This window comes from Punctularia strigosozonata (genome assembly GCF_000264995.1).
Source record: "Punctularia strigosozonata HHB-11173 SS5 unplaced genomic scaffold PUNSTscaffold_7, whole genome shotgun sequence".
Taxonomy (NCBI): Eukaryota; Fungi; Basidiomycota; class Agaricomycetes; order Corticiales; family Punctulariaceae; genus Punctularia; species Punctularia strigosozonata.
Window position 1 is genome coordinate 812461 of NW_006767439.1, and position 23329 is coordinate 835789.

The window sequence follows — 23329 nt, forward strand, 5'->3', positions numbered from 1 at the left end:
ACGTGATACCCTCGTTCATTCAATCGAGGATGCGTTGCCTGCGGCGCTCTGACATTGTACGATATCTGGTGCTCAAGCATTCGCCTTCATACGCCGACAGCTCTCCTTTTTGTACTCGGCAATTCTACAACACTGTCGCAAGTCAATCGCCTGAGCCCCAACCAGATGTATGTCTCCGTCCTGGACGCAAAGGAAGGCTCGGTTGCTCTCTCTCTTGGGCCTTGGCAATGATGCGGACGAGGATGCCGAAGGGACGGCGCTAGACCGCATTCTCCATGGCTCGAGTGTCATAGGCAAGACATGTTAGTGTCTGCACGTTCGTCTTCGAGGGTGGCGTGTTCATTCGGCGCATTGGAATAGCGAGAACCCGCGAGATCGATTCGGTGCGGTTCATGGACAAGGATATCTCCGTCATGGGAACTTTGGACAGAGGCCAGTTTGGCGTGGTGAGCGTGTTCAGCGCAATAGATGGGAGTCCCTCGCTGAGCTTTCCGTGGACAGATACACATCGTGACATGCAAACTGAATGGCAGGGTATATGTTCGGAAACTGATGGAGAAAAGCGCCGCTCTTCGGTTTCGTGACGTTCGTGCAGCCTGAAAATATAATCCCCTGCCACTAATGACATTGTTTGTAGCAATGCCGCCCGCAGTTTGAGCGCGATCTTTTGCTGAGAGCAACTCGGAGTTCGGCTCAATGGGCCCCGCATCTTCTATGCGCATTCCAAACTGAAACCCATCTGAGCCTCGTGATGGATTACGCCGACGGCGGCTCTTTATGGGATGTCCTCCAGTCGAGCCCCCTGGACGGAAGGTTGAAGGAATCTGATCTCCGCTGGTGGGCCCCGCAGCTCGTAAGCGCTATACATTGGTGCCATGATCAAGGTTTTGCTCATCGGTAAACAAACTCTTTTTCCTCGGTTCACACTATGCTCAACCTTTTTCAGGGACGTCAAGCCGCACAACTTCGTGGTCACATCGTCCGCACACGTGTTGATGATCGATTTCGGCTCGGCTGCACCTCTAGTTCCTGGAACACAATCAATCCCGAAGAAGTACTGTTTGGTGCCATGCGGGACCTGTGATTACATATCTCCCGAAATACTCATTGCTCACGAAGATGCGTTAATCAAACTCGAAATGGAGATGGACGAAGACGAGGTTACATCTGTTTCAGTCGATGCGGATATTGACGAGGATGCCCCTGGATACGGTCTGGAAACAGACTGGTGGAGTCTCGGTGCTATGCTCTATGAGATGGCATATGGAGTAGCACCTTTCTTCGCCGAGAGCATTCGGCATACTTATCTGCGGATCATGGATCATGAGGTCAGTGAAGATGCTGTTTCATGATCGTGTGCGGTTCACTCACATGTCTCAAGACAAGCCTTCGATTTACTCAGACTTCGACTGTATCTGATGTATTTCAAGACTTCATGCGAGGGTATGAAACCGCTTTCGCAGACACAATGTGTGCTGATGGTGATTATCAGTCTGCTGAAGGAACCGGTAGCACGGCTCGGTCGCCGAGGTGTCAACGACATTATGCAACACCCTTTTTTCAGTGCTGTGAATTGGCAGAACCTCCGCTCTCGTAAGTTTTCCCCTCGGGAATAACACGATTTCCATGCTTTTGATACTCAAGGCAACGACCAGTTCACCCTCCTACGGATTTGCATCTTCCGGTATTCATGCCTGTGGAAGCTGGCACCGACGGTCCCAGTTCGTTGGGGCAAGGAACATCCCTCTCTCGCGGCTTCGCATTCTCTGGGTTATTTGAGTCTTCTGTTGGCTCCGGAGTTTCGCCTTCCATCGCCGTGCTCCGGTCATCGCATGGGTCAAAGCGCGGCGGAGTGCCGGAGACGCCCATCCAACGTTTGAGTAGATCTGTTGGTAAGGATCAATCAGCCTCCTTCATTGGCTTCTCGTGGGGACCCTCGAAGTCGGCTTTCGATGCCAACACCCCCACGAGCACACAGGAAACGACCGATGTTGCGCCGTCCGGATGTACTCCTCAAGCATCTCGGCATATGTCGACGGACGCACTTCACCCATCTCTCACGCCGGACCTGGACCCTGTCAACCTCCCGCCGCTTGGACACACGTTCGCGACTCCATTGCGGGGGATACCCACAGGAACGCAGAACACGCTGCCCCGCATGAGTACCCTGCGGAAGCGGCCGGTGTCTGATCGGGAGGCGATGAAGCAACTCATTGATTGTGTGGGGATGAGCGCCAGGAAAAAGGTCCTCGAGAGCGGGAGGAAGCCCAGGATCCTCGATGCCAACTTCTTCGAGCAGCCCAGCCGGACAAACAGCCGAAGGATAAGCTGGGGCTCCACTGGCCCTGCGCGTTTGCCTCCAGCGATCTCGACGGCAACTGGCTCCGGTGGAAGTAGTGCTCGCACGAGTGTGAAAAAGGAGCTGCGATTTGTGTTTGACACGCCGGAAGATAGCGCCGTGGGGAACACCACGCGCTCGGATCCGTCGTACGCGCCGCCTTGGGCTCAGACGCTGTGGACATCCCATCATAACCGCGAAGGTCCCATCTCTGCTTCTGAAGGAGAGAGTGAGACAGACATAGAAGCACCGCCTAGTCCCAGTCCCAGTCCGCGCCCAGGGTCCGTCACGTCCTTCATGTCCAGGCGCAGTAGTACCCCTACTGCTACCATGACGGTTTTCAACATGACTCAGAGTCGAACCCTGCCCTCCTTTTCTGATGCCTCTAGCCGGCGCCGGTCTACAATTGCATCCTATTCAAATAACCCCGACCAGGAGGCGTTCTCTAGCGAGAGCGGCCCCAGGCAGCTCGGCGACCTGGAGCACAGACACAGGAAGCTGATGGACGATATCGAGTCGATACAGCAGCGCTTGAACTCGCTCAGATCCAGGTGATATGAGGTGTACGCTCGGCACTGCATACTTCATTCCTAGACGTAACGCGTCTCCGGTTTGCCCCTCCATCAGAGATCGACTGCCCGAGATCCTTGTGTCACCCGCCAGGCGCCAGAGGCTCCATGATCCGCCCGCCTTGCTCTCTTCGTTCGCTCGTCCAGCCATCCAATCTGTGCCGCCACCACTCGTCCATACGGATGGCCATATTGCGAGGCGATCCGTCGAAGACAAAAACGAACAAACGATCTGCGACTACTCCTATGTGGCTCCTACTCGGCTGCGGCCCGTGTACACCTACAACGCTATATTCCCAGCAGAAAGGACAGGCAATCAGCTTTGAATGTGTCTTGTGTTGCTTGTATAGCTGTGATTTGCTCGGCTGTACGTCGCAATATCATAATGCACGTGTTTTGACTGGATGTATTTACATCACATGCGGAGCAGTGCTCAATGTAATACCCTGTATTTGCATAATACGTACATTTTCAACTTTCGTCTTTCCAATACCCTACCTACGGTGAGCAATGATCGCGCTGGCCTGGTTAGTAGGCAGAACGTATATCTCGGCAATGTTGACGTGAGCTGCGATCCATGGTGAGTGAAGATCGGGTACACCGGATGAGACTCGATCTTACGCGGACGGGACGCGGCCCATACGATCTCTTCAGCAATGTCTTGCGCAACAACTGTAAATGATAGGGTTTTTGAGCTGCTGTTCAATCATACTTCATTTGACTCACGAGGATCGAGGCCCTCGTAAACCTGGAAGTATATGTGAGCAGGGTTCGGAACGATGATAAGCCCGATGTGATGACTACCTTGTCCGCAGCGGCCTTGTCACCGCGGAAGCGAACGATCGAGAACTCCGTCTCGACCATGCCAGGCTGAACCTTCGTCACGCGAATCGGAGTCGAGACGAGCTCGCGCATGAGTGATCCAGTGAAAGCGCGCAGAGCATGCTTTGTAGCGCAGTAGATGCTACCTGCAGACAATTGAATCAACGAAGGGTTAACGAGTGGATAGCAGATGAACTCGCCGCCCACGTAGGGTTCCCGCCCAGCAACGCTACCGAGGTTGATAACATGGCCCTTGTTCCTTGCCTTGAACTCTGCCAATTCATGAGTCGAGGGCAAACGGTGGAGCACCGAAACGTACCTCGAACAAACAGCTGCGTCATAGCAATCAATCCGAAAACATTGGTCGCGAACATTGCTAGGGTCATTCTCAGGGATCTATACGTGAGGTTGTAGCCTCGGGTGAATACCTTCGATGTCGGGTTCCGCGATGTCGCCGACTTGCTCTCTCCCGTGAACGAAACCCGCGTTGTTGACTATGACACAACATAGTCAAAGCGAGCTCCGTGTGTGATATGGCAGTAACTGACCGAGAACGTCAACGTCGCGCAGTTCTGAAGGAATCTTATCGAGAAGTCCCGCAACCTGCGCTTTGTCCGATACATCGAGCTGGATAGCAGCGAATTTACCACCCTCAGCGACACCAGCCGCCTTGTGCGCGGCCGAGCATTCAGCTACGACCTTCTGCAGCGCTTCCGCTCGACGAGCCAGCAGAACGACGTTCGCGCCGCCCTGTCAAATGGTCATTGATATTCAGCGTATTGAAGCCAGGACACGTCCGGCGTACCTTGGCAAAGAGTACTGCTGTTGCCTTGTAGACGCATTATCAGGAGACCTTAGCTTTACCGACCCCGACGAATCCTGGTTGAACTCTTACAGCTCCGATCCCCTGAGTGTTATCAGAATCCGTTCCTCAGTGGTATGGGGTCGGAAAAGATCCTCACCGCACTAGCACCCGTGATGACAACGGTCTTCCCAAGCAAACGAGAGGCGTTGAAGACCGACATGACGGAGGGCTCAAGGAACGAGATCCAAAAGGCAAGGTAGAAAGACAGATACGAAGAGTACCTTGAGCTTTATCTGATGTTGCATAATTATGAGTAGTGGAAGACGCGACGGCTTGCCGTCGGCTTCCGCTCGTAGCTGGGAACCGCCGTCACGCAACACCACAGGTTGCCTAAAGCCTCAACTTGCTTCACACCGCGGAACGCGCAACCACTCAATCATGGCTTTCACGAAGAATGTGGAGGGTATGATGCTCCTGGAACAACCATTTGCACGAGTGCGCGACCACACACCTGAGTCGTGCGTCCGGGGTTACTCATGCGTGATACATAGGTTCCGTATGAGAACTACCGGAAGGTATTCAGGACTCAGCAGAAGAACATAGAGAAAGAGATCGGGGCGATACAGACGGCTGCGAGCGACCTTGCCAAGAATGCGCAAGGGTCATTGAATCCGCAGGGGACGCTGAAGTCTATTGACGGCATGATAGGGAGGGTGGAGTCTCTGAAGCGGAAGGCATGCATGCACCCATCGTGTATGCGCTCGAGTGCTTATGTGTATGCTTCGAAATTAGCTTTCAGACTTGGAACAGTCCGCGGGCAGACCCACGCAGGATGTTATGCGCGAGCGGTATCAACATTTAGCCGTCATTGAGTCGCCTACGACGTCCGATGCAGAATACAGCCAGTGGGCAGAAAAGCGATTGGATCGCTGGATCGTCGACTGGGCGCTCCGCACTGGCAAGGAGAAGACGGCTCGGATCATCGCGCAACAGAAGGACATCGAGGTATGCAAGCGGCTCGAGTTTATTGAGGCAAATCTCTGACTTGCGCTGCAGACGCTAGTTGACATTGACTTGTTCATGGATATACATCGTGTGGAACACGCCTTGGCACATCAAAGTTGCACGGAGGCGCTCGCCTGGTGCAGTGAGAACAAGACGGCGCTGCGGAAGATCAAGGTACGTATTCACGCGTGCTGAATGCGGAGCGCTGTGACGGACCTCCCTCCAGAGCACACTCGAGTTCGAGCTTCGTCTCCAAGAATACATTGAACTGTGCCGTGCCCGCAGGAAGGAAGACGCGATCGCTTACACTAAAAAGCACCTCGTTACCTGGCAGGAGACCCATCTTGCGCAAATTAGACAGGCATTAGGCCTGCTGGCCTTCCCACCCGCCACCACATGCGGTCCCTACAAAGTGAGGGTCATTCTTCCGCATATAGCAGTTGATCCGTGTTCATCCGGTTGCAGCGCCTGTACGACCCCTCACGATGGGATGTCCTCGTCCAGTCGTTCCGGACGGCGATATACACGCTGAATACCCTTCCCTCAGAGCCGCTCCTGAATTTATCCATGTATGCGGGGCTCTCGGCACTCAAACTTCCCGCTTGTTACGATGAGCACATGAAGAGTGTTGACTGCCCTGTGTGTGATCCAGCTCTCGGTCAGCTTGCGAAAGAGGTCCCTGCGAGTCATCACGTCAACTCCAGCATCGTGTGCAGTATCACTGGCAAGATCATGGACGAGGACAACATGCCCATGGCTCTGCCGAACGGATACGTATACTCGAAAGAGGTGAATGACCATGCTAACTCTGCTTGTTCTGGAACATTTCATCCTCGATTGTCATGGGTCATGCGGTTCTTCCGCTTGCGCGGGTCCGCAGCACTGTCTACCCTATTCCCTGCGTGGATGCATCCGATCTCGCTCTTTATCTGCGTTGCCGGTTGCTGACGAGAGATTCTAGGCTCTGCAAGAAATGGCGGCTAAGAACGACGGACAGGTTACTTGCCCACGAACCGGGTATACCTGCGATTTCTCCGACCTGCGCAAGGTTTTCATCTCATGATCCCATGTGTACCCCCTCAGACCACATCCTTTCGTCATTAGCTGTGTACTTTCTGGATTCTCATCGCGTATGTACTTCGAACCCACGCACTGTAACATTACACGACCACGATGTTCTACCAGCTCTTTTCTCCCGCTCGTTCTAGGGAAAACCCGATCTTCGTGTGGAATTATGGTTCTATGCGGAGTCGCTAAGGCCTTCCCCCGATGGTATCGAGATTGAAGAAGGTTCAATTCTGACTGTGATAGCCAGGAGCCGTAGTTTAGGTTACCCACCGTAGCATACAACGGTGCCGCGTTTCTTGCAGAACTCCCATCCTTCGGAAAGTTCCGTGCCCCTGCCACTTCGCGGCGCGCCACGGAGATAATCATGTGAACGCACAGGTCCTCTTGTCACTCACTTCGCGCTAGGTACACCTGGCACTCGCTTGTGTCTCTCTTTCACTCGGTCGTGGGGCTCTCTAGACTCAACCACACGGCATGTCCGAGCTTCGTCGGAGGAACCGTGACCACAGTCTCGGACTCGAGGACATCGGAGCCGATGCGGCTTCGCCGCCCACCAACTCAGTCAACGGCATCAGCGCCGAAGGTCTCGTGGGCGCCATCCAGGATCTCAGCGAGAGGGTCAGTCATACGCTGACGTGGCACGAGCTGGAGGAATGGCAGAAAGACAACGAGTACATCACTGCGGGGTACCGAAGGTAACGTTGACCCTGTCCGATGTAAATAGGGCGCTATGGATGATGAAACACGCCTTTTCACGGATGACCTCCCAAACAGGGCACGAAACAGCCTAAGAGAATGCTTGCGATCTGTCTATGCATGTATGTCTGGTCCAGCCATGCTTCCCGCCGGCACATACTCGAATTGTGACCCTCGTTATGCTGAATGCCCTCCTTTCATGGCGCCTCAGACCTCCACAATGAAACTGGTATGTTCAGATACACGCGGAAATCGCGTTACAGCGTGCCGAAGAACCCGCCACTCATTCAACTTCCGCATTCTACTGGCAGTCAATATACACAGCCATCTATGGGGCGCAGTGCTGTTCGTGCTCATCTTGTTCACCTTCAATTCCAACCACATATCGCGCTACGAACTCTCCGCGGGATGGCTAGATCTGGGAGTTTTCACGGTGTTTCTGTCCTCGGCCGTGTTTTGCTTGAGCGCGAGCGCGTTTTATCACATGGTCGGCAGCCATTCCGACGACGTAGGTTTTCCGCATTCGCCGCCGCTCCTCGGACCACGACTTGGACCTCGGCGCGCGATGGTATGCAAGTTGGCCGCGAAAATCGTGACTGATAATTATTTCGACAGTTTTCGACACGCTGTCGAGCATTCGATTACACGGGAATTATCGGTGAGGACCCTTTTCGCGTACTCGCTATCAGCGAATGGAAGGAGTCAGTTGCTTACTCCGCCCGTAACCATGAACTTCATATCTCGGTCATCGTGACGGACGTTCTCAACGGCTGTCGCGACCCTTCTGCACGTGGGCTTGCTGTTTTGCGCGCAGTGTTGACCGTGGGCTCGTTTTGGCCCGCAATGTATTACGCCTTCTTCTGCGCTCCACACCTCAGAACATTCTACCTCACGGTGATCACCGCTTGCGGCCTAGGTGAGTCGGTTTGAGGCTCGTTTAGCAGCTCGGTGGATCGTGCTATGATCGCACCGCGGTCAGGGGTGCATAACCTCATGCCCAATTTCTCGTTCCATTGCAGGTGCGGCGTTCTTCGTCCTAAACCCGGAGTACGGCAAGCCTACCCACCGTGGTGCCCGAACCAAGGCGAGTGTTCCGTCGTCTAGACTTTGATTTCTCGTAATAGGGGACTTCCGGACGTGATCTGCAGCGGCGCATGCTCTGTTTGACTGACGTTTGCTCTTCAGGTCTTCATCGGTCTCGGATTGAGCGGCGTCGTGCCGTCCGCTCACGCCTTGGCCATCCACGGCGCCCACGATTTGTGGCATAATCTGGGTTTCAGTTACCTCATCGCCTCCGGCGCGCTGTATATCTTTGGGGCGCTGCTCTAGTGCGACTTTTTCGCTGCACATGCGTGTCCAGCCCGATTAATATTTGTTATTTGTCCCCATAGCGCCAACAGGATCCCCGAAAGATTCGCTCCCGGGAGGTGAATAATATTGTCTGAACGGCACGCCGCCGCGGCTGTGGAACGATCGGCGGGGCCGTCACTCCAAGGAGATCGTTCCTTGCGCGGTGTCTCATTCCAATAACGCCTACGTGCATCGTGGTTCAGCCACTGACACCGCCTTTTGATAGATTCGATTATTTTTTCGCCTCACACCAGCTATTTCACTTGTGCGTCGTGCTCGCTGCGCTGGCGCACTACGGCGGCGTATTGAAGGCGTTCGATTACTGGCACGGACGGAACACGCTGCAGCCATGCCTTTCATCCTGATTCGTTCCTCGGCGGGAAGCCGTGGCTCGCGTGAGTCAGGCGGTTCGTAACAAGCGTTGATTACGGTTTCTGTGACAATGTAACCACCATACTTAGCATCGCCCTGGATGACGGTACCGACCGCATGAAGGCAGATGAAGGTATTTCGGGAGCGGTGCTGCGCTCGTCACCCCGGAGGCCCGTGGCGAGCCACGAGGAGCGAGGCGTTTGTTCTTTCGCAGAAACCCGGAGGGTTGTCGCTGTTGTAAAATGAACGGCGTCGTTCGGATCGATGTTTGTCTGGAATGGTGACGGAGTCGCGGCGCGTCGAGATCGCGGTAGAAATAAAGGATAGATATTATACCGCTCGGTTTCAAGCACATGTCTGGGAAAGGCGTGCAGCGTGGTTGCGGATCGACGTGCAAACACGCTGCGATTTCTCGTCATGTCGCTTACGTGGAAGACGGAGCCGTGCCGCATGACGGAAGCATCTACCGTCTTGGTCTCAAAGCGTAGGCAAAGCGGTGGTGCCTCGAGGCCGGAATGCCCACGGACCCGTCTGCGGTCGTCACGGATTACACAGGGCTGCTGCTGCCATGAAGCTGGCCCACACCACAAATGCCCTTGTCTTTCTCGCTACCGACTGGAGAAGGTTCCGGCGAACCAGCGAGAAGGCAAAGCGGGGGCACGTGGCCTTTTTGCTATGTCCGAAGCTCAATTGGTTTTACTCGAATTTGTCGACGGCCCGCGCGCTTTTACTCGGAGGCCCCGAGGGCAACCGTGGCCGGGCGACGGACGTGCAGCCGCGGGTTCGAGCAGCTGTGGTTGCGCGGTGCAGCATCCGCGAGGCGCCATGGAGATGCTGGCAGCAGATGAAAAAGGGACGCAGTGAGAACGCGGAGCAGCTGGAAATGAGAATGAAACGGTCCCGAGGTTGCCGGGCCAAGGGGCCGATCTGGCGTACCTCGCTCGACCCCCCGGCGCGGCTCAGCGCGGCTCCCAGCAGCCGGCACCTGCCTTTGCGCCTCTTTGCGCGTGGGTGTTGTTCGGACTTTCGTGCGATGCATCGTTCCGATTCTGGATGCCCCTCTCGCAGACCGATACATATATATATATAACACCTAAACATATGCCCCATCCTCCCGTAGTCAGTCATGTATCCGGTCGGCCTCCAACCCTTGGCCTCCGCCTTCCTCGCCTCGGGCTGGACGACGCAAGTCGCGATAGCACTCCTCGGCGTCGTCCTCATCCTCCACTTCACCTTCGCCCTCGCCAACGAAGAAGACGACGGCCCGACATGGCTCCCGCAGCACTCGTTCCTCAACCTTATCCCCTTCTACTCAAAGCGCCATGATTTCCTCCGCTGGGGCTTTTGGATCACGGGCGAGCCGCTGTTTCGATTCAACCTGCTCGGGGTACGTCAACGTGCAACGCTCTCCGGAGCCGCAGACCATGATCGGAGACCTAATGACTGGCTCGGAACTTAGCGCACGGTCGTCGCGGTGTCAGGCCAGGTCGGCAGACGGACGTTCTTCAACGCGAAGGGCTTGGACTTGCACGAAGGGTTTCAGTCGCTGAGCGGCGCAGTGAGTGCTCTCTCCCCCGTCGCACCGGCCGGTCCCTCCTAAGCCCCGCCGCCCGCTTTCCCACAGATACCCATCGTCAAGGGTGTCACCTCGGACCTGCACGCGCGTTCCATCCAGCTGATCAGCAGACGCCTCGGCTGCGTCCAGAAGGAAGATCGTCTAATTCAGCGTAAGCCCCCGCTCACCGTCGCTCGGGGGGAGTATTCGCGACTAATCCGGCGAATCGCACGACTTTCCGTTTTCGCAGTGATACCGCTGCTCTTGACCGATTGCAAGCAGGTCTTCGAGAATTGGGGCAAGGACGGCATTTTGGATCCATTTGAACGCGTCTACGAAGTGCGTCAGGCTTCTCGAAATAGATTTCAATCAAACGCTTGTACTGACTTGTCCCCCCGTCTTTCCTCCGCCGGTCTTCTTCCCTCGCACAGCTCGTCTTCCAGACAAGCGTGCGAAGCCTCTCGTGTGCCGAGATCGCAGACGACACCAGCATCGTGCGCCGACTGAAGAGCCTCTACGACATCCTCGATCGTGGCAATACCTCCGTCACGGTCCTCCTGCCGCTTCTCCCCAGCCCCGCGGCGATGCGGAACTGGTGGGCCACGAAGCAGATCCACGACATCATCCTCGGCGCGATCAATGCCCGCGCGAACAGCGGCAGTCCTCAGCACGACACTTTGCAGATGCTGCTCGACGAAGGCGACGACAAGACGATCATCGTCGGTTTTATGATGGGTTTGATCGTCGCCAGCGCCCGGTCGACCGGGACTACAGGTTCGTCTGTGGCGCGGCGCTCCTCCGACTCGATTGAGCTCTCGGCTTACCTGCCTTGTCCAGCGTCGTGGCTGCTGACCTTTCTCGGTTCTCATCCCGAGTGGCGAAACGCGATTAAGGCTGAATTCCAAGATCTGCTCGACTACCACGCCTCCCTCTCACCCTCTTCCTCGTCCGACGAAGTCCCGCTCTCGACGCGGCTGGCCGCGATTCCATTAGAATCCTGGGAACGTTCTACGCCCGTCTTCGACCGCGTTCTACACGAGACGCTCCGCCTCGCGCAGCCCCACGTTGCGATGCGGCGCAACGTCGGCCCCGAGTTTCACATAGGCGATAAGGCGATTCCGACGGGAACCTACGTCGTGTACCCATTCGCGGATATCCACCTGGACGACAAGCTCTACCCTGATCCATGGAAGTTCGACCCGTCCAGGCCGGAGCCCAAGGAAGCCTACTCGTACGCAGGATGGGGAGCCGGTAAGCATCCACGCCGCCGCTCCGGGTCTCCACCGAGCATTCATCACTGACTGCGGTTTCCAACAGGCAAGATCGTATGTCAGGGCCAGCGCCTGGCGCGCCTCGAGCTCAAGCTCATCACGGCGATGATGCTCCTCGGCTTCGATTACTCGGTCACGGACAAAATGGGGTCCCCCGCCCCTCCTCCGCGACCTAATTGGAACGACACCCTCACCTGCCGGCCTCCAGGTGGCAGCTGCTGCTTCAAATACACCCGGACGGATCGTCCCTTGTAACTTATCACGCATGCCGCATGCTTCCCCCCCTTTCGACGCCACAGTCGATTTTTATACGCACCGACGCTCAAGAACTTCCGTAACGCCCAAACCCCATACAACCCGACCCTGTTTCCATTAGACATTCCTGGAGGATCCGCGTACTGACACGCTGGGTCGCTCCACCTCCATTGATCTAGAAACGTCACTTATCCTTATTACTCCCTCGCATCTGGTTCGAAGCAACGAAATTCTCTCCACGCAATCACCCCGTCAAATACTACACACACACACCCTCGCTTTTGTATCTATGGCATTCGCCGCTCTAGCAGCGTGCGCGACTCGCAGATCCCTAACGGCTCTCAATGGACCCCCGAAAGTAGCAGTATAGCCTCCCATCATGTTTACCTTATGCTCGTCGTAATACATGCTTAGTGCCCTCGGCGCTTGTCGCCGTTTTGACCATCGAGTGTACGATGTACATTAATCATCGCGCCTGCGCGGTCGGGATCCGGAGGGAGCCGAGGCCACGAGCCAATCGTCCTTCACTCAATCTCGTACGACGTTCTGAGTGGCATGCCACTCAGCCGTATGCATAGCGCCCGTTACGTGGTGTGCATGCGCACACACGGGGACCACCGCTGATCACCGCCGGTCTATCCGACGTGAAGGACACGTCCTGAAGCTTCTGGGAGAGTTTGCGCGTGTCTCCGTGGCACACGCGGGCTCAGAAGGAAACCGCAGTGCTACGCCGCTCCGCCGTTCTGGGTGAAGGGCCGTTTCTGATGTCACGGCCCTGCGCAGTGCCAGGGGGAGGAAGGGGATTGGGGCGTTCACGTTCAATGACGAGTCCGCAAACGTTGCCAGCCGCAGCCGGTCCCGCGATCGCGTTTTCGGTGCGATACACCCCGGGCGCGTGCGCTTTCGCTACCAATACACTCATACTTACTTTTGGGTGCGGGTGCGCAGAGAGAGATTAGATATGGCCCGCATTGCGCCGCCATCGGTGGGCGGGGCTGAGTCCCACGATCATATGGGCCCGTCGTGCGGCAATCGTCGAGCTTTGCTGGCCCGATGAGAACATCGCGTGCGTAGGTCGGATGCGCACTTGTGCCACTTCCGCCGGCGAGAACGAAGCTATCAGGCATCCAATAGCATGAGAGGCTTTAGCATAGTACGCTAACTTAACAAAGGGAAGAAGAAGACGCTGTTGCAGCGATGAGCCCAGAAGAAGAGATGCGACCGCTTATGTCCGTCCAGAGATAAAGCGGATGGCGTCAGATTGAACTGACATACCCTTGTTCCTACCAAGCATAACTTTGACTTCAAGCAAGACCAGCAAGCGATGCCTAGCAAGGCCCCGGTGATCGAGGGAGCCTGAGATATGTTGCGAGGCACTCTTACAATTTAATTATGAAGCTTGAAGTGTCTTGTTTGTACCTTATACTTTGACTTCGATCGACTGTCCAAGGTTTGTCCTGCAGTACCGAATTCCCGGAACTGTAAAAAAGAAACGATACGCGTGCTAGTGGATCGCGATGCCGATTGACGAAGGTTTCGTGCTGTCTTGCGCCAGAGGCCGCCGGGCTACGCAGCTGCCCCCAGCATATGATTACGGGGTCCGATCGAATGCCTTGGGAAAAGGTGCGTATCGCTCCTCCGGTCTGCTATGCAGTTCCGTGTCAACGGTATCATGTAGAGGCAGTGAATACATATCAACGAGTTCCACATATCCACATGCTGGGGAACTGAGCGTGTGATGGTTCGGAACCTCGGAAGAAATAGATCCGCGAGATCGCGAGTAGCTGCAGCTGAATTGAACGGGCACAGTTGCGAATAGCGTCCTGTCGGCCCCGCGAGTATTCCGTATGACTAGTACAAGAGTGAGCAGATTGTTCACCACCTCCGGGTATGATTGGCGATAATATTCGAGGACAACATCAAGACAAGGGAAGATAGCACTCCATGTAAAAGCTTGTATTCCCTGCTTTCACACTGAAATACGGCCGGACAAGGGAAGAGCGTAAGATGTACTCCATGTCAGTGAAACACCGCAGGGTGGGACGTGATGCTCGCCGAGCGCGGAGATGGCGCTGAAAAATGAGTTCCTTTCACGTGATCGCGTCCGGAAGATCACGCGGAAAGCGTGCGCTTACACAGCTTTCGGGTTGCACCCGATCTTGTCGAGCTGCCCCTAAGCAGCGCGTCCGGTTCTCCTGCTGCTGCTCTGGTCTAAGGCTCCGTGAAAACGCACGGATTAGCGCGCTTTGAGTAGTGTGGACATTTTATAACCTGATCTCCCGGTTGGTTTGCTTAGTCACGTTTGCTCACTGTGTGGGATGCCTCCAACTTGCTAATCTATGATGCAGGAATTGCACATCTTCAGTCATCTTAATATATAAACAAGCTTCAACACGTTCGAAGATGGCGCAGAATACGTATTCCGGATATGTTCAGCAGCAGCAGCAGCAACATCCGCAACCCGCATATAACCGTGCAGCTCCGTCGCAACCATACGCGCTTCCTCCCTCGAGGCAAACATCGGCATATCCTACTCCTGCACCAGGCCGTTCATACCCCACAAGTTCTTTTGGGCCTCCCCAGACCCCTTCTGGAACACCAGCGCAATCTGGATTCCAAACCCCATATCAGTTCACGCGACCGCATCCTCCACCGAGTCAACCACCAGCTCCTGCACAGAACCCATATAACCAAGCCGCTTCAGGCCCTATACCCCCACCCCAACATTCCTACCCTCAATTCCAAGGACAATCACAGACACAATCGCATCAGCAAACCGTGTATTATCAGCGTCAGCAACCACATCCGTACAGCCGGCAACATCAACACGCTGTCTACAGTTCACACCAGCCTACAGCTCATGTACCCCTGCATCACAACCAACCTCAGCTTCCGCAACAGGGTCCGGTTTATCGATCTCAGTATCCCCATTCCCCAATCCCCTCGTCGCAGATGCAGCCGTCGTCATCATTTTCATACTCGGCGCCTGCTCAAGCTGCTCCTCCGACGTCAAATCACTATACAACATACCAGGCGACTCAACCACAAGCATCCCCAACGACCAGCGTTGCTCAGCAGGCATCACCATCGATGACGCGTTCAGATTCGAGTTACTTCACTTCACCTCAACAGCCTCAGGTGGCAACCAACATACCAATGCAACATCCCATCCCTTCACACCCGGTTGCAATAGACAGGATGCAAGCCACATCTCCCGCACCTCCGGTCACTTCGCCCACCGCAGCTTCCCGTCGACCGCTTCCTATGCCCTCAGGGTCACCTCCGAAACCCATGAGATCGCGACCAGAGTCGATGCCACCGCCGACGTCTTCATTTGGCCCTCCCAACGCCACGAGCCCCACGTCCCCGAGAGCACCGCCAACCGCTGCGTTCGCGAAGGCTCAAGCAGTTTTTGCCGGGGGTTCTTCCGGTTTTACGGTTCCTCAGGCCTCGGCACCTTCTCGTTCTCCGTCGCCGCCCTCGGGCACTCCATCAGGAATAGGTAGACGCCCTTTGCCCATGCCAGCTGGCGCCCATGGTGTTACATCGCCTCCGCCTATTCCGTCCGGCGTAGCACCCTCCCCTCGTGCACAGAAGTCCTTCTCTGTGGACTCTAGCGCCGGTTTGAATCATAATGTACGCGTCCGGAGCACCAGTCCCGTGAAGGATCCGGGTAGCCCGAGAAAGGCTGTGGGGCCCCTTCAGTCGGCTTTCTCACCTCCTCCTGCCGATCTGTCCGGATCCAGCAGCCAAGATGCCCGGGACGCAGCAAGCGGTGCACTCGGAACAACGAGTGCAAGGCCTAGTTCCACTTCTGGACAGAAGTTCGTGCCGCTGTGGAAGCGCAACCTGCCTGGCTACAACGCTGCGGCTGCATCCGGTAACTCCGCCAACGCGGCCGGGAGCATGTCTCCACCCGCTGAGAACGCTGCTCAACCGAGCTCGAGTCGCGTCAATGATACCCCGGTGACAAGGCGAGGAATCGTGGCCGGCGCTGTATCTGCATTCAACCAGGGTGTTCCATCCAGTCCGACGAAAGCGAACGGAGGCTCCGGACGTCCACTTCCGTCGTCGCCCACGAAAGCTCCGGACGTGAGCCAGATCGTCGGCTCAGGCAGTACGCCTATGCAGAGAGCTAGAACTCAACCAGACCATCCCTCGGAACGAGAGTCTGAGTCTCCCACACGCAGCGCATTGAGAGCAAATTCACCGTCGAAGATTGCGAGGTCATATACATCCACTTCACAGACAGGCGTAGACTATGAGGGAGGTCGATTACCAACCCACGTCGCGGCCCGCTCGCCGTATGCGGAGCAAGCTGCCCATCCACAATCTGCACACTCCGCCTCGGATTCCCCGAGAGAGACGCGTAGTCGAACAGCTTCGCCTGCGAAGGTCACATTCAACCTTCCCGACCCCTCTAATTCAGTGGAGGATGGACGCACAGGACGAACCCCGAGTCCGCAGTACGGGATTCTGGATATGCCACGGCGGCATGGCACTAACGTCGACTTGGATGATGTCCGAGACGGTACGCAGCATGGCACGGATCAGCGTCCCCAGAGCATGGCATTGCGGCTTGCGGCTATGACCCTCGAAGGAAATCACCGTCAAGCGGATCAAGTGAGCAGCCATCGCCGTTCACCGTCGAGGGATACGCAGTCGCCTGCAGGTTGGCCCACCAACCTTCCTCCGCTTCCCCGTGCTCCAAGTGCCGTTCCCGCATCGCCTCAGCGTCATTCACCAAGCCGGAGGCAGTACATCGACCTAGACGATGCCCCACCGCCGTCGCTCCGACGATCGCCTTCTCCCGCTCCGGATTGGCAGAAGGGCAGCCAGACGCGAGACGCCCCGCCGGTCAACCGTTCGCCGGTAATTGAGATGTCCCACCCCGTGCCGCAGCGACCGGTCGTAATTCAGCATATTCCGGGAGCCACACCGAGTCCGGCACCTCATACTCAACAACGTAGAGACCCACACCGCGCATCGATACCGAAAATTTCGTTCCCTGGAGATCCAGGTAGCGATTCGGACGATGACTTGGCCGCTCCACGCATATCCGTGTCCGGTCCAGATGGGCCACCTTCAATCTCGGTCTCAATTTCTCCGCCAGCAAACTCCGGGTCCGGTCCGAGTGCGGCTCCGATGATCTCTGTGTCGCCGCCCTCCATTTCCATTTCGCGAGACGATGACTTCAGCTCCGGTCCGTCTATCAGTATCTCAGGACCGGATGAGCCATCTATTAGTGTGTCTGGACCCGAGGATTCGGCATCTTCCCGTGCGGACAGACATAGGAATTTACCACCTGTCGTTCGGCCTCCACCTGGCGCGCTCATATGCGGCGGTTGTGGCGGGGCGATCATTGGAAGAATCGTCAACGCTATAGGGGTGCGGTGGCACCCGCAGTGTTTTAAGTGCGTAAAAGTTTTCGCCTTCCACGGAACACAGTGTTCAATAAGGCTTCTTTTTAGGTGTTGTATTTGCAGCGAACTCTTGGAGCATGTCAGCAGTTATGAGCACGAAGGGCGGCCATATTGCAACCTGGACTACCACGAGGTTAGTACACGTCAGTATGCCGCGGCGTGATCGGACCTTGACCTGTCAAATCTTCATTCAGATATTCGCGCCAAGATGTCATCACTGCAAGACGCCCATCGTGGACGAGCGTTTCATCACGCTGGACGACCCGGCGTTAGGCAAGCGCACCTACCACGAGCAACACTTTTTCTGTGCGGAATGCGGAGATCCCTTCTTAACGCCTACCATTGACCACGAACGTGCCGGCGGTGGATTGACGGTCACCGGCGACGGCGATTTCGAGGATGACGATGTCGGCTTTACTGTCTACCGTGGGCATCCGTACTGCGAGGCGTGTCATGTCAGGCTTCGGCTTCCGAAGTGCAAACGATGTAAGAAAAGCATCAGAGACGGGGCGAGGGCGGTGGAGGCTCTCGGGGGCAAATGGTGTTGGGAATGCTTCGTTTGCACGGTGAGCGCCCACATGCGCATTCATGCCTCCTTGGAGCTGACCATGGTATAGGGCTGCGAAAGGCCGTTTGAGGATCCGTCGTTTTTCATTCGGGATAGTAAGCCTTTCTGCGAATCGTGCTTCAGCATCATCATCAAGAGTGAACTGTGATTTGGCCATAATTCCTGGACCATCGCAGTGGACTATTCATATCGGTGGTGCTTACGATTGCAGTTGAAATCATTGCAAACGGTCGATGTTGTACATTGTTCTGACATAGTAACGAGAATAGTGATTATCGCTCAGTCTTATGCCTCGTCAGGCTCCGCTTAAATGACCTCTTTGTAACTGCGATCCCAATGTCGTCAAACCTCGTAATACCTGGCCATGTCGACGAAGACGCGGGATCCCGTCGATGCGCGTACGGCCAGAATTTCGACATTGTATGGTCCGATATCCTCCTCCGCACCACGGATCACCATGAGGATATGGTGGGCTATCAAAGAATGCAGGATGCGGGAGTTGATGCCTCGTTCCACGTCCTTCTTGTCCAGTGTATTGGGTTGGAGATACTAGTTGAACACAGCGAAACGTGGATCCGCTGGGTCAATGCTGGGCTCCATAATGTGCTTCTGGGAGTTTCGTAACCATGAGAAGTAGGTCGCGTAGGTTGTTTCAACTCCATTGATAGTCATCGAAGCAACTGAGGCGAAGTCAACCGGCATGTACCTGACGCCGATCGACGGTGCATCTCGCCAATCCATAATCGCGAACAGCTAGTTAGATGGTAGGGGGTCGCTGGCCGCTTGAGGCATCCCCAAGTATTCATCGCAGTCGAGTCGCCAATGTTCGAAGGTTCGAGAACGCGGGTAAGAGGCATCCATTCTACAGTCGAACATCTCATAACGCATAGGTTACACCCTCATTGCTATGCATTATCAAGTTTATGCACTTCCAGCAGCTGACCCTAACCCTATGCAAGCCCAAGAAGGTAGTCCCTGACCCCAAGTCCACGCTCAAGGCGCTGCTAACATCACGTGAGGGTCCCAGCGTGAGAACTTTACATAATCTTTAGGGGCTTACTTGTCTATATATGGGAGATATATAGCCATATTTGGTATGCCCAGCATATCTGATAATGCATAAAGGTACGATTTGGGCTATGCGTTATGCAATTATGCAATTTGCCCGCAATTCCCTGCAAACCATGGTGGTTACAGGCCAAAACCGATGCATTATCACCCTATGCATTATGAGGTGTTCGACTGTATATGTATTCAGCGAGGCTTCATCAAGCAGGTTGCTGTCGAGAGCCATGCCTCAGCTCGATATTCGACGCCTGGATCAGTACAAATCGAAATGCGCCATCCCCGTTGACCGATCCCTGATGAGCGTATTTGGACATGCTCGGGGACGTTGTCGTTGATAATGCTCTCGAACTATATTGGCAGGTCGATATAATCCGAAAGTGCGGATATGTCGGTCTTTAGAGCTTTGACTGGCCTCGCTTTCTCGGCTTGCAGCGCTTGGTATGCTTTCAGTTCGGAGAGTAATCCATCGAATTGGTAAACTCGCAGTAGATTGTTGAGAGCGACTTCCTCCGTCATCGTCGCAGGCAGAGCGCGAGGATTCAAGGACGGATCTCGTATCCCCTCATGTAGTCCAGCAGGATATTGAACGGTTCTGGTCTGCGGAACAGCGTAACGGTGCGTGAGTTCGCCTCGACGAATTCTCCGAGAAAGCAACTCGTGAAAAAGGTTAGGGAGTCACGGAGAAGCTGATCATGACCAAGGCAGAAAGACCAGTCTCGCATCATGTCGGTGTAAATTGCCGAGTCCGTGTCCATGCTCTCAAGAGCGGCGCCGAGACAGTGCTGGTAAACTCGCCAGATATTTGCCACTGAACCACAGCCACTGAACAGGGGGTTGTCTCGAGCGAGTATGCGATGACGTCACGGTCTGATGCTGCAAGACAGGCAGAAACTTAGGATGCAGCAAATCCAACGATCCGGCCAATGATGGGATTTATGTGCCTTCGACGCCCAAAACTAGGAGGCAGTGTAGAGTCTAACACGGCGCGAAAAAATGGCAAATGAAAGCACCACCGACAAACAGACGATTGGAGAACAGACCTACAACTAACGACGCCCTTCTACCATGATAATATGATATCCGAACGAAGTCTTCGTCAAAGGTGACAATATTGGTTTGTCCACCGTCGACGGCTGCAGAGCAAAGGCTGCATCTTGGAACGGACCCTAGAGAAGGATATGTAGTTGATAGTGATGGAGATGGCATATGGATATCCTTACCACCATTGACCCGCGTGTCATCCATCCAAGACTGCCACCGGCTGCCATGCGAACGTTAATGATACCTCAAAGTCGCCGACATTACGGGATCGCGTACCTTTCGCTTTATCCTCAGAATATTCCTGCGCTACCTTGTCAAAGCGTTCCCCGTTCTGAAGCAAACACAAAATTCGGTAAGGTTCTGTATTTTATCTGAGCGTGAGCATGATCAAGTTACCTGGATCTTCTCCAATGCCTCCGTAGCCTTGGAATGCTTCTCGCATAAGATGTGTCGTACGTTCACAGCAGTCGCGGGCTTCAGTTTTCCTTTGTCTGTCGCCTAAGTAGGACATATACGGAAGGGCAGACGTGTCTAGCATGAGCCATCATGCTGATGCCTCTGGTAAAACGAGAACCTTGGACGAGTCGTCCGTGGCAGCGCTCTTCTTGGTAGTGCTTTTCGCTCCGCTGGCTTTCTTATCCCCAGTTTTCTTGTCAGTGTTGCCAGCGTTACTGCCTTTCTTCGCCATCGCTAGAGTCAAGACAATAAGGAGGTCCTGATTTCCGAGCCTTCTGACTCTTGAACGCAGGAACCAAGCGACTCGACACAGCCACGATCGGACGCACTGGGTGCCAAACAAAACACACGCATAATAAGAATGAAGGCGACATATGACTGCGAGGATATCATTAAAGTTGTGTTCCTTCAGCAGGAGCCTCAGCGACATTCTGGCGCGCCCTTCGTTCCCTCCTTTCTTTCTTCCACCTCCTGAACTCCCGACCAGCTGCTGCTATGAGAGGCACAGAAATGGGAACAAAAAGTGGCATGTACACAGCATACTTATGTTCCGCAGGAAAGTATAGCAGCGCCAACATGCCTGGGTTGAAAAAGGCGCGGGAGGATAGTGTGAGGGCTTCCGCTGAGTGCGCCAAGGCGGACGAGGGCGAGTCTCGTAAGGCGTACACCTGCGCCGACGTGAAATGAGCTGGACGGTTGTGATTGACAGGTGTACATTACGTACCTTCTCCAGCGCATTGAGCGCGCCTTGTACGTCGCCGCGCACGTCCGGTCCAATAGGCATGTTGTCGATCTGATGCACAAGTTTGGCAATGCTTTGCAGCGTTTCCTCGCTGTTCTTTACGTTCTCGAGGGCCCTGCGCCGAAGGAGAGTATCCAGTTGCCAGTCCGTTATAGTAGTCGCTGCGTCTGTTGTTTCAAGCCAGGGAGGTAGAGGAGGGACGCCAAGCAGCGACAACAGTTGATACCGGAAGGTGGAGAACGGTGCGTCTAGAGTGGGTGGAGGCAAATCGAAGTGCCCTTCGGTTGTTGGAGGATTAAAGATTACGATGCCACCCCATTGTGGCAGGATGAATGCCGAAGACTTCGACGGAGATCCTGGTGCTATTGTAAGAATCTATGCGTCGGTAATGATATTGCATAGCGGCGCACCATTGCTGTCGAGTATATGTAATGGTCTTCGGGTCGCCGAAGGTATGAAGAGGATAAAGTGAAGCACGGGATCATTAGAGACGCTAGAAGCTTCACTATTATCAGTCGAGGAAGCGGTGTGGAAAAGGTGACATTGGCTAACATAGGGTCCATTCGGCAGAATTGACAAAGACAGCTAAATCTTCAGGATTGATGCCGTAACCTTCAACTAGCGGCTGCGGCGTAATCGCTAACGGCGCGTGAAAGCGGATCTGACTCTCGATAGTAAAGTTGTGCAAAGGTCTGAGTCGCTCAAGGATTGGTTCGAGGTGTTCTAGGAATAGGGCTTGCTTAAGCAGTCCGAACGCAGGATGATATATCGGACCCACGTGTGATTGAGGTGCGAACATCCCAAGTTAGTGCGGCCTTCCCCTCGGCAGCATCTTCGTTGAGCAAGGAGAAGGCAAGCCTGTATCGAGGCGCGTACTGAGCAACACGGTGTCCATGCGAAGCAACTTCTTCGGGGTATAGAGCAAACAGTTCCGACAGTCTTTCCAATGCGGTCGTATCTGGCAGCGACACGTCTCTGCCTTGTAGTATGGGGGCCGGTATATGAGGGTCTACTGAGATGTGATACGTGTTTGGACTGTTGTTATGGGGTCATTGGTTGCAAGATGAAGCTCGAAGACGCACGCACCTATTCAGCGCGTTGGCATCAACTTGAAGCTCAAGAGGTTCCTGCCTCTGCTGCAACCGCGCACGGAGCCTCTGGACAGCCTGGTCCTCCGCCTTGATACCGCTTGCTGCTGGATCTAGCGCGAGGTGAATAGGAAACCGAAGCTAACGCTGTATTCAATGGGTGACAGTACGCCACTACCGGGCAACCGAAGGTACCTTCTGTTCTGATATATCCCATATCTCATCCTCCGGAAGGGATAACCTCTCTATGCTAGTTGCCCACCACCATAAAGGTACGGCGAGGAGGATTATGGCCCAGTACGATGCCAGGATACGCGGGCGAGTGACTGTTGTTATCAATTCGTTGTCGACTGGTCGCACACGCGCCATGTTCATGGCATCGAGTCTGCCCGGAATCTCGAGAGGAGTTACAAACAGTTGGTGCCAGGTGAAGCTGACGCGACCGTGGCCAGCGAAATTGAGGAGGATTCGTTGTGGATAATTGCCTTTTGCGGGTGTCGGAGTTCCATTTCCCCTTGCCTCCACCACCGGGTCTTTCATCTATCTTCCTTCCTCTGCTACACTCAGGACGCAAGTGTCGGCAGTGTGTTCTCCTTAAGTTTTGCATGGGCTGATCTTTGCAACTGCTTTCTTTGTGATATACAACGAAATCTAGGGCTCTTGGCTTGTTCGGACTCCGTTCTTCACCATGGCCTATAACCATGATGACCCTCGACTCATGCACGCCCAACACATGAACTATGAGGTCAGTGCAATCGCTGTGCATACTGAAGGAACTCTCATGCATTATGTTTCCCACTCTTAGAGAGCTCAGGGGCTTCCGGAACGCTCCCGGGA

At 54.9% G+C, this 23329-nt stretch overlaps 8 protein-coding genes across 8 annotated transcripts; 5 read left to right on the top strand and 3 right to left on the bottom strand.

The window, feature by feature from the left end:
- Positions 1 to 751: 751 nt before the first annotated feature.
- Positions 752 to 2893, top strand: PUNSTDRAFT_126454 (kinase-like protein; the record flags this gene model as incomplete). The annotated part of the gene is made up of 5 exons (XM_007384282.1): positions 752 to 837; positions 947 to 1328; positions 1382 to 1443; positions 1493 to 1593; positions 1656 to 2893. 5 exons carry the CDS (start codon positions 752 to 754, stop codon positions 2891 to 2893), a joined length of 1869 nt encoding a protein of 622 aa, XP_007384344.1.
- A 387-nt stretch (positions 2894 to 3280) lies between these two features.
- Positions 3281 to 4798, bottom strand: PUNSTDRAFT_144004 (NAD(P)-binding protein). The gene is made up of 10 exons (XM_007384283.1): positions 4692 to 4798; positions 4625 to 4636; positions 4535 to 4558; positions 4278 to 4479; positions 4158 to 4223; positions 4049 to 4105; positions 3712 to 4001; positions 3634 to 3655; positions 3529 to 3579; positions 3281 to 3475 (listed from the first exon to the last, which is right to left on the bottom strand). The coding sequence occupies exons 1-10, from the start codon at positions 4752 to 4754 to the stop codon at positions 3402 to 3404; spliced, it is 861 nt and encodes a 286-aa protein (XP_007384345.1). The 5' UTR covers positions 4755 to 4798; the 3' UTR covers positions 3281 to 3401.
- Positions 4799 to 4878: 80 nt separating this feature from the next.
- Positions 4879 to 6724, top strand: PUNSTDRAFT_52824 (uncharacterized protein). Its single transcript, XM_007384284.1, has 7 exons — positions 4879 to 5029; positions 5086 to 5268; positions 5327 to 5539; positions 5591 to 5713; positions 5766 to 5951; positions 6005 to 6328; positions 6501 to 6724. The coding sequence occupies exons 1-7, from the start codon at positions 4973 to 4975 to the stop codon at positions 6600 to 6602; spliced, it is 1188 nt and encodes a 395-aa protein (XP_007384346.1). The 5' UTR covers positions 4879 to 4972; the 3' UTR covers positions 6603 to 6724.
- Positions 6725 to 6746: 22 nt separating this feature from the next.
- Positions 6747 to 9018, top strand: PUNSTDRAFT_103256 (HlyIII-domain-containing protein; the record flags this gene model as incomplete). Its single annotated transcript, XM_007384285.1, has 10 exons — positions 6747 to 7302; positions 7382 to 7425; positions 7515 to 7532; positions 7615 to 7811; positions 7919 to 7961; positions 8118 to 8219; positions 8323 to 8393; positions 8489 to 8631; positions 8695 to 8730; positions 8880 to 9018. Exons 1-10 carry the CDS (start codon positions 7082 to 7084, stop codon positions 9016 to 9018), a joined length of 1014 nt encoding a protein of 337 aa, XP_007384347.1. The 5' UTR covers positions 6747 to 7081.
- Positions 9019 to 10146: 1128 nt separating this feature from the next.
- On the top strand, positions 10147 to 12357 carry PUNSTDRAFT_87821 (cytochrome P450). Its single transcript, XM_007384286.1, has 7 exons — positions 10147 to 10412; positions 10485 to 10583; positions 10650 to 10752; positions 10831 to 10919; positions 11012 to 11354; positions 11418 to 11831; positions 11898 to 12357. Exons 1-7 carry the CDS (start codon positions 10152 to 10154, stop codon positions 12104 to 12106), a joined length of 1518 nt encoding a protein of 505 aa, XP_007384348.1. The 5' UTR covers positions 10147 to 10151; the 3' UTR covers positions 12107 to 12357.
- Positions 12358 to 14534: 2177 nt separating this feature from the next.
- Positions 14535 to 18312, top strand: PUNSTDRAFT_126458 (uncharacterized protein; the record flags this gene model as incomplete). The annotated part of the gene is made up of 6 exons (XM_007384287.1): positions 14535 to 15008; positions 15059 to 17520; positions 17578 to 17662; positions 17724 to 18095; positions 18147 to 18192; positions 18221 to 18312. The coding sequence occupies 6 exons, from the start codon at positions 14535 to 14537 to the stop codon at positions 18310 to 18312; spliced, it is 3531 nt and encodes a 1176-aa protein (XP_007384349.1).
- Positions 18313 to 20211: 1899 nt separating this feature from the next.
- Positions 20212 to 20683, bottom strand: PUNSTDRAFT_68422 (FKBP-like protein; the record flags this gene model as incomplete). Its single annotated transcript, XM_007384288.1, has 4 exons — positions 20212 to 20331; positions 20386 to 20426; positions 20483 to 20537; positions 20603 to 20683. Coding segments are annotated over 4 exons (297 nt in total), but the record flags the coding sequence as incomplete, so codon positions are not given.
- Positions 20684 to 21054: 371 nt separating this feature from the next.
- On the bottom strand, positions 21055 to 22874 carry PUNSTDRAFT_103264 (uncharacterized protein; the record flags this gene model as incomplete). Its single annotated transcript, XM_007384289.1, has 7 exons — positions 22688 to 22874; positions 22491 to 22633; positions 22183 to 22439; positions 21957 to 22127; positions 21815 to 21904; positions 21387 to 21760; positions 21055 to 21330 (listed from the first exon to the last, which is right to left on the bottom strand). The coding sequence occupies exons 1-7, from the start codon at positions 22865 to 22867 to the stop codon at positions 21055 to 21057; spliced, it is 1491 nt and encodes a 496-aa protein (XP_007384351.1). The 5' UTR covers positions 22868 to 22874.
- Between the last annotated feature and the right edge of the window lie 455 nt (positions 22875 to 23329).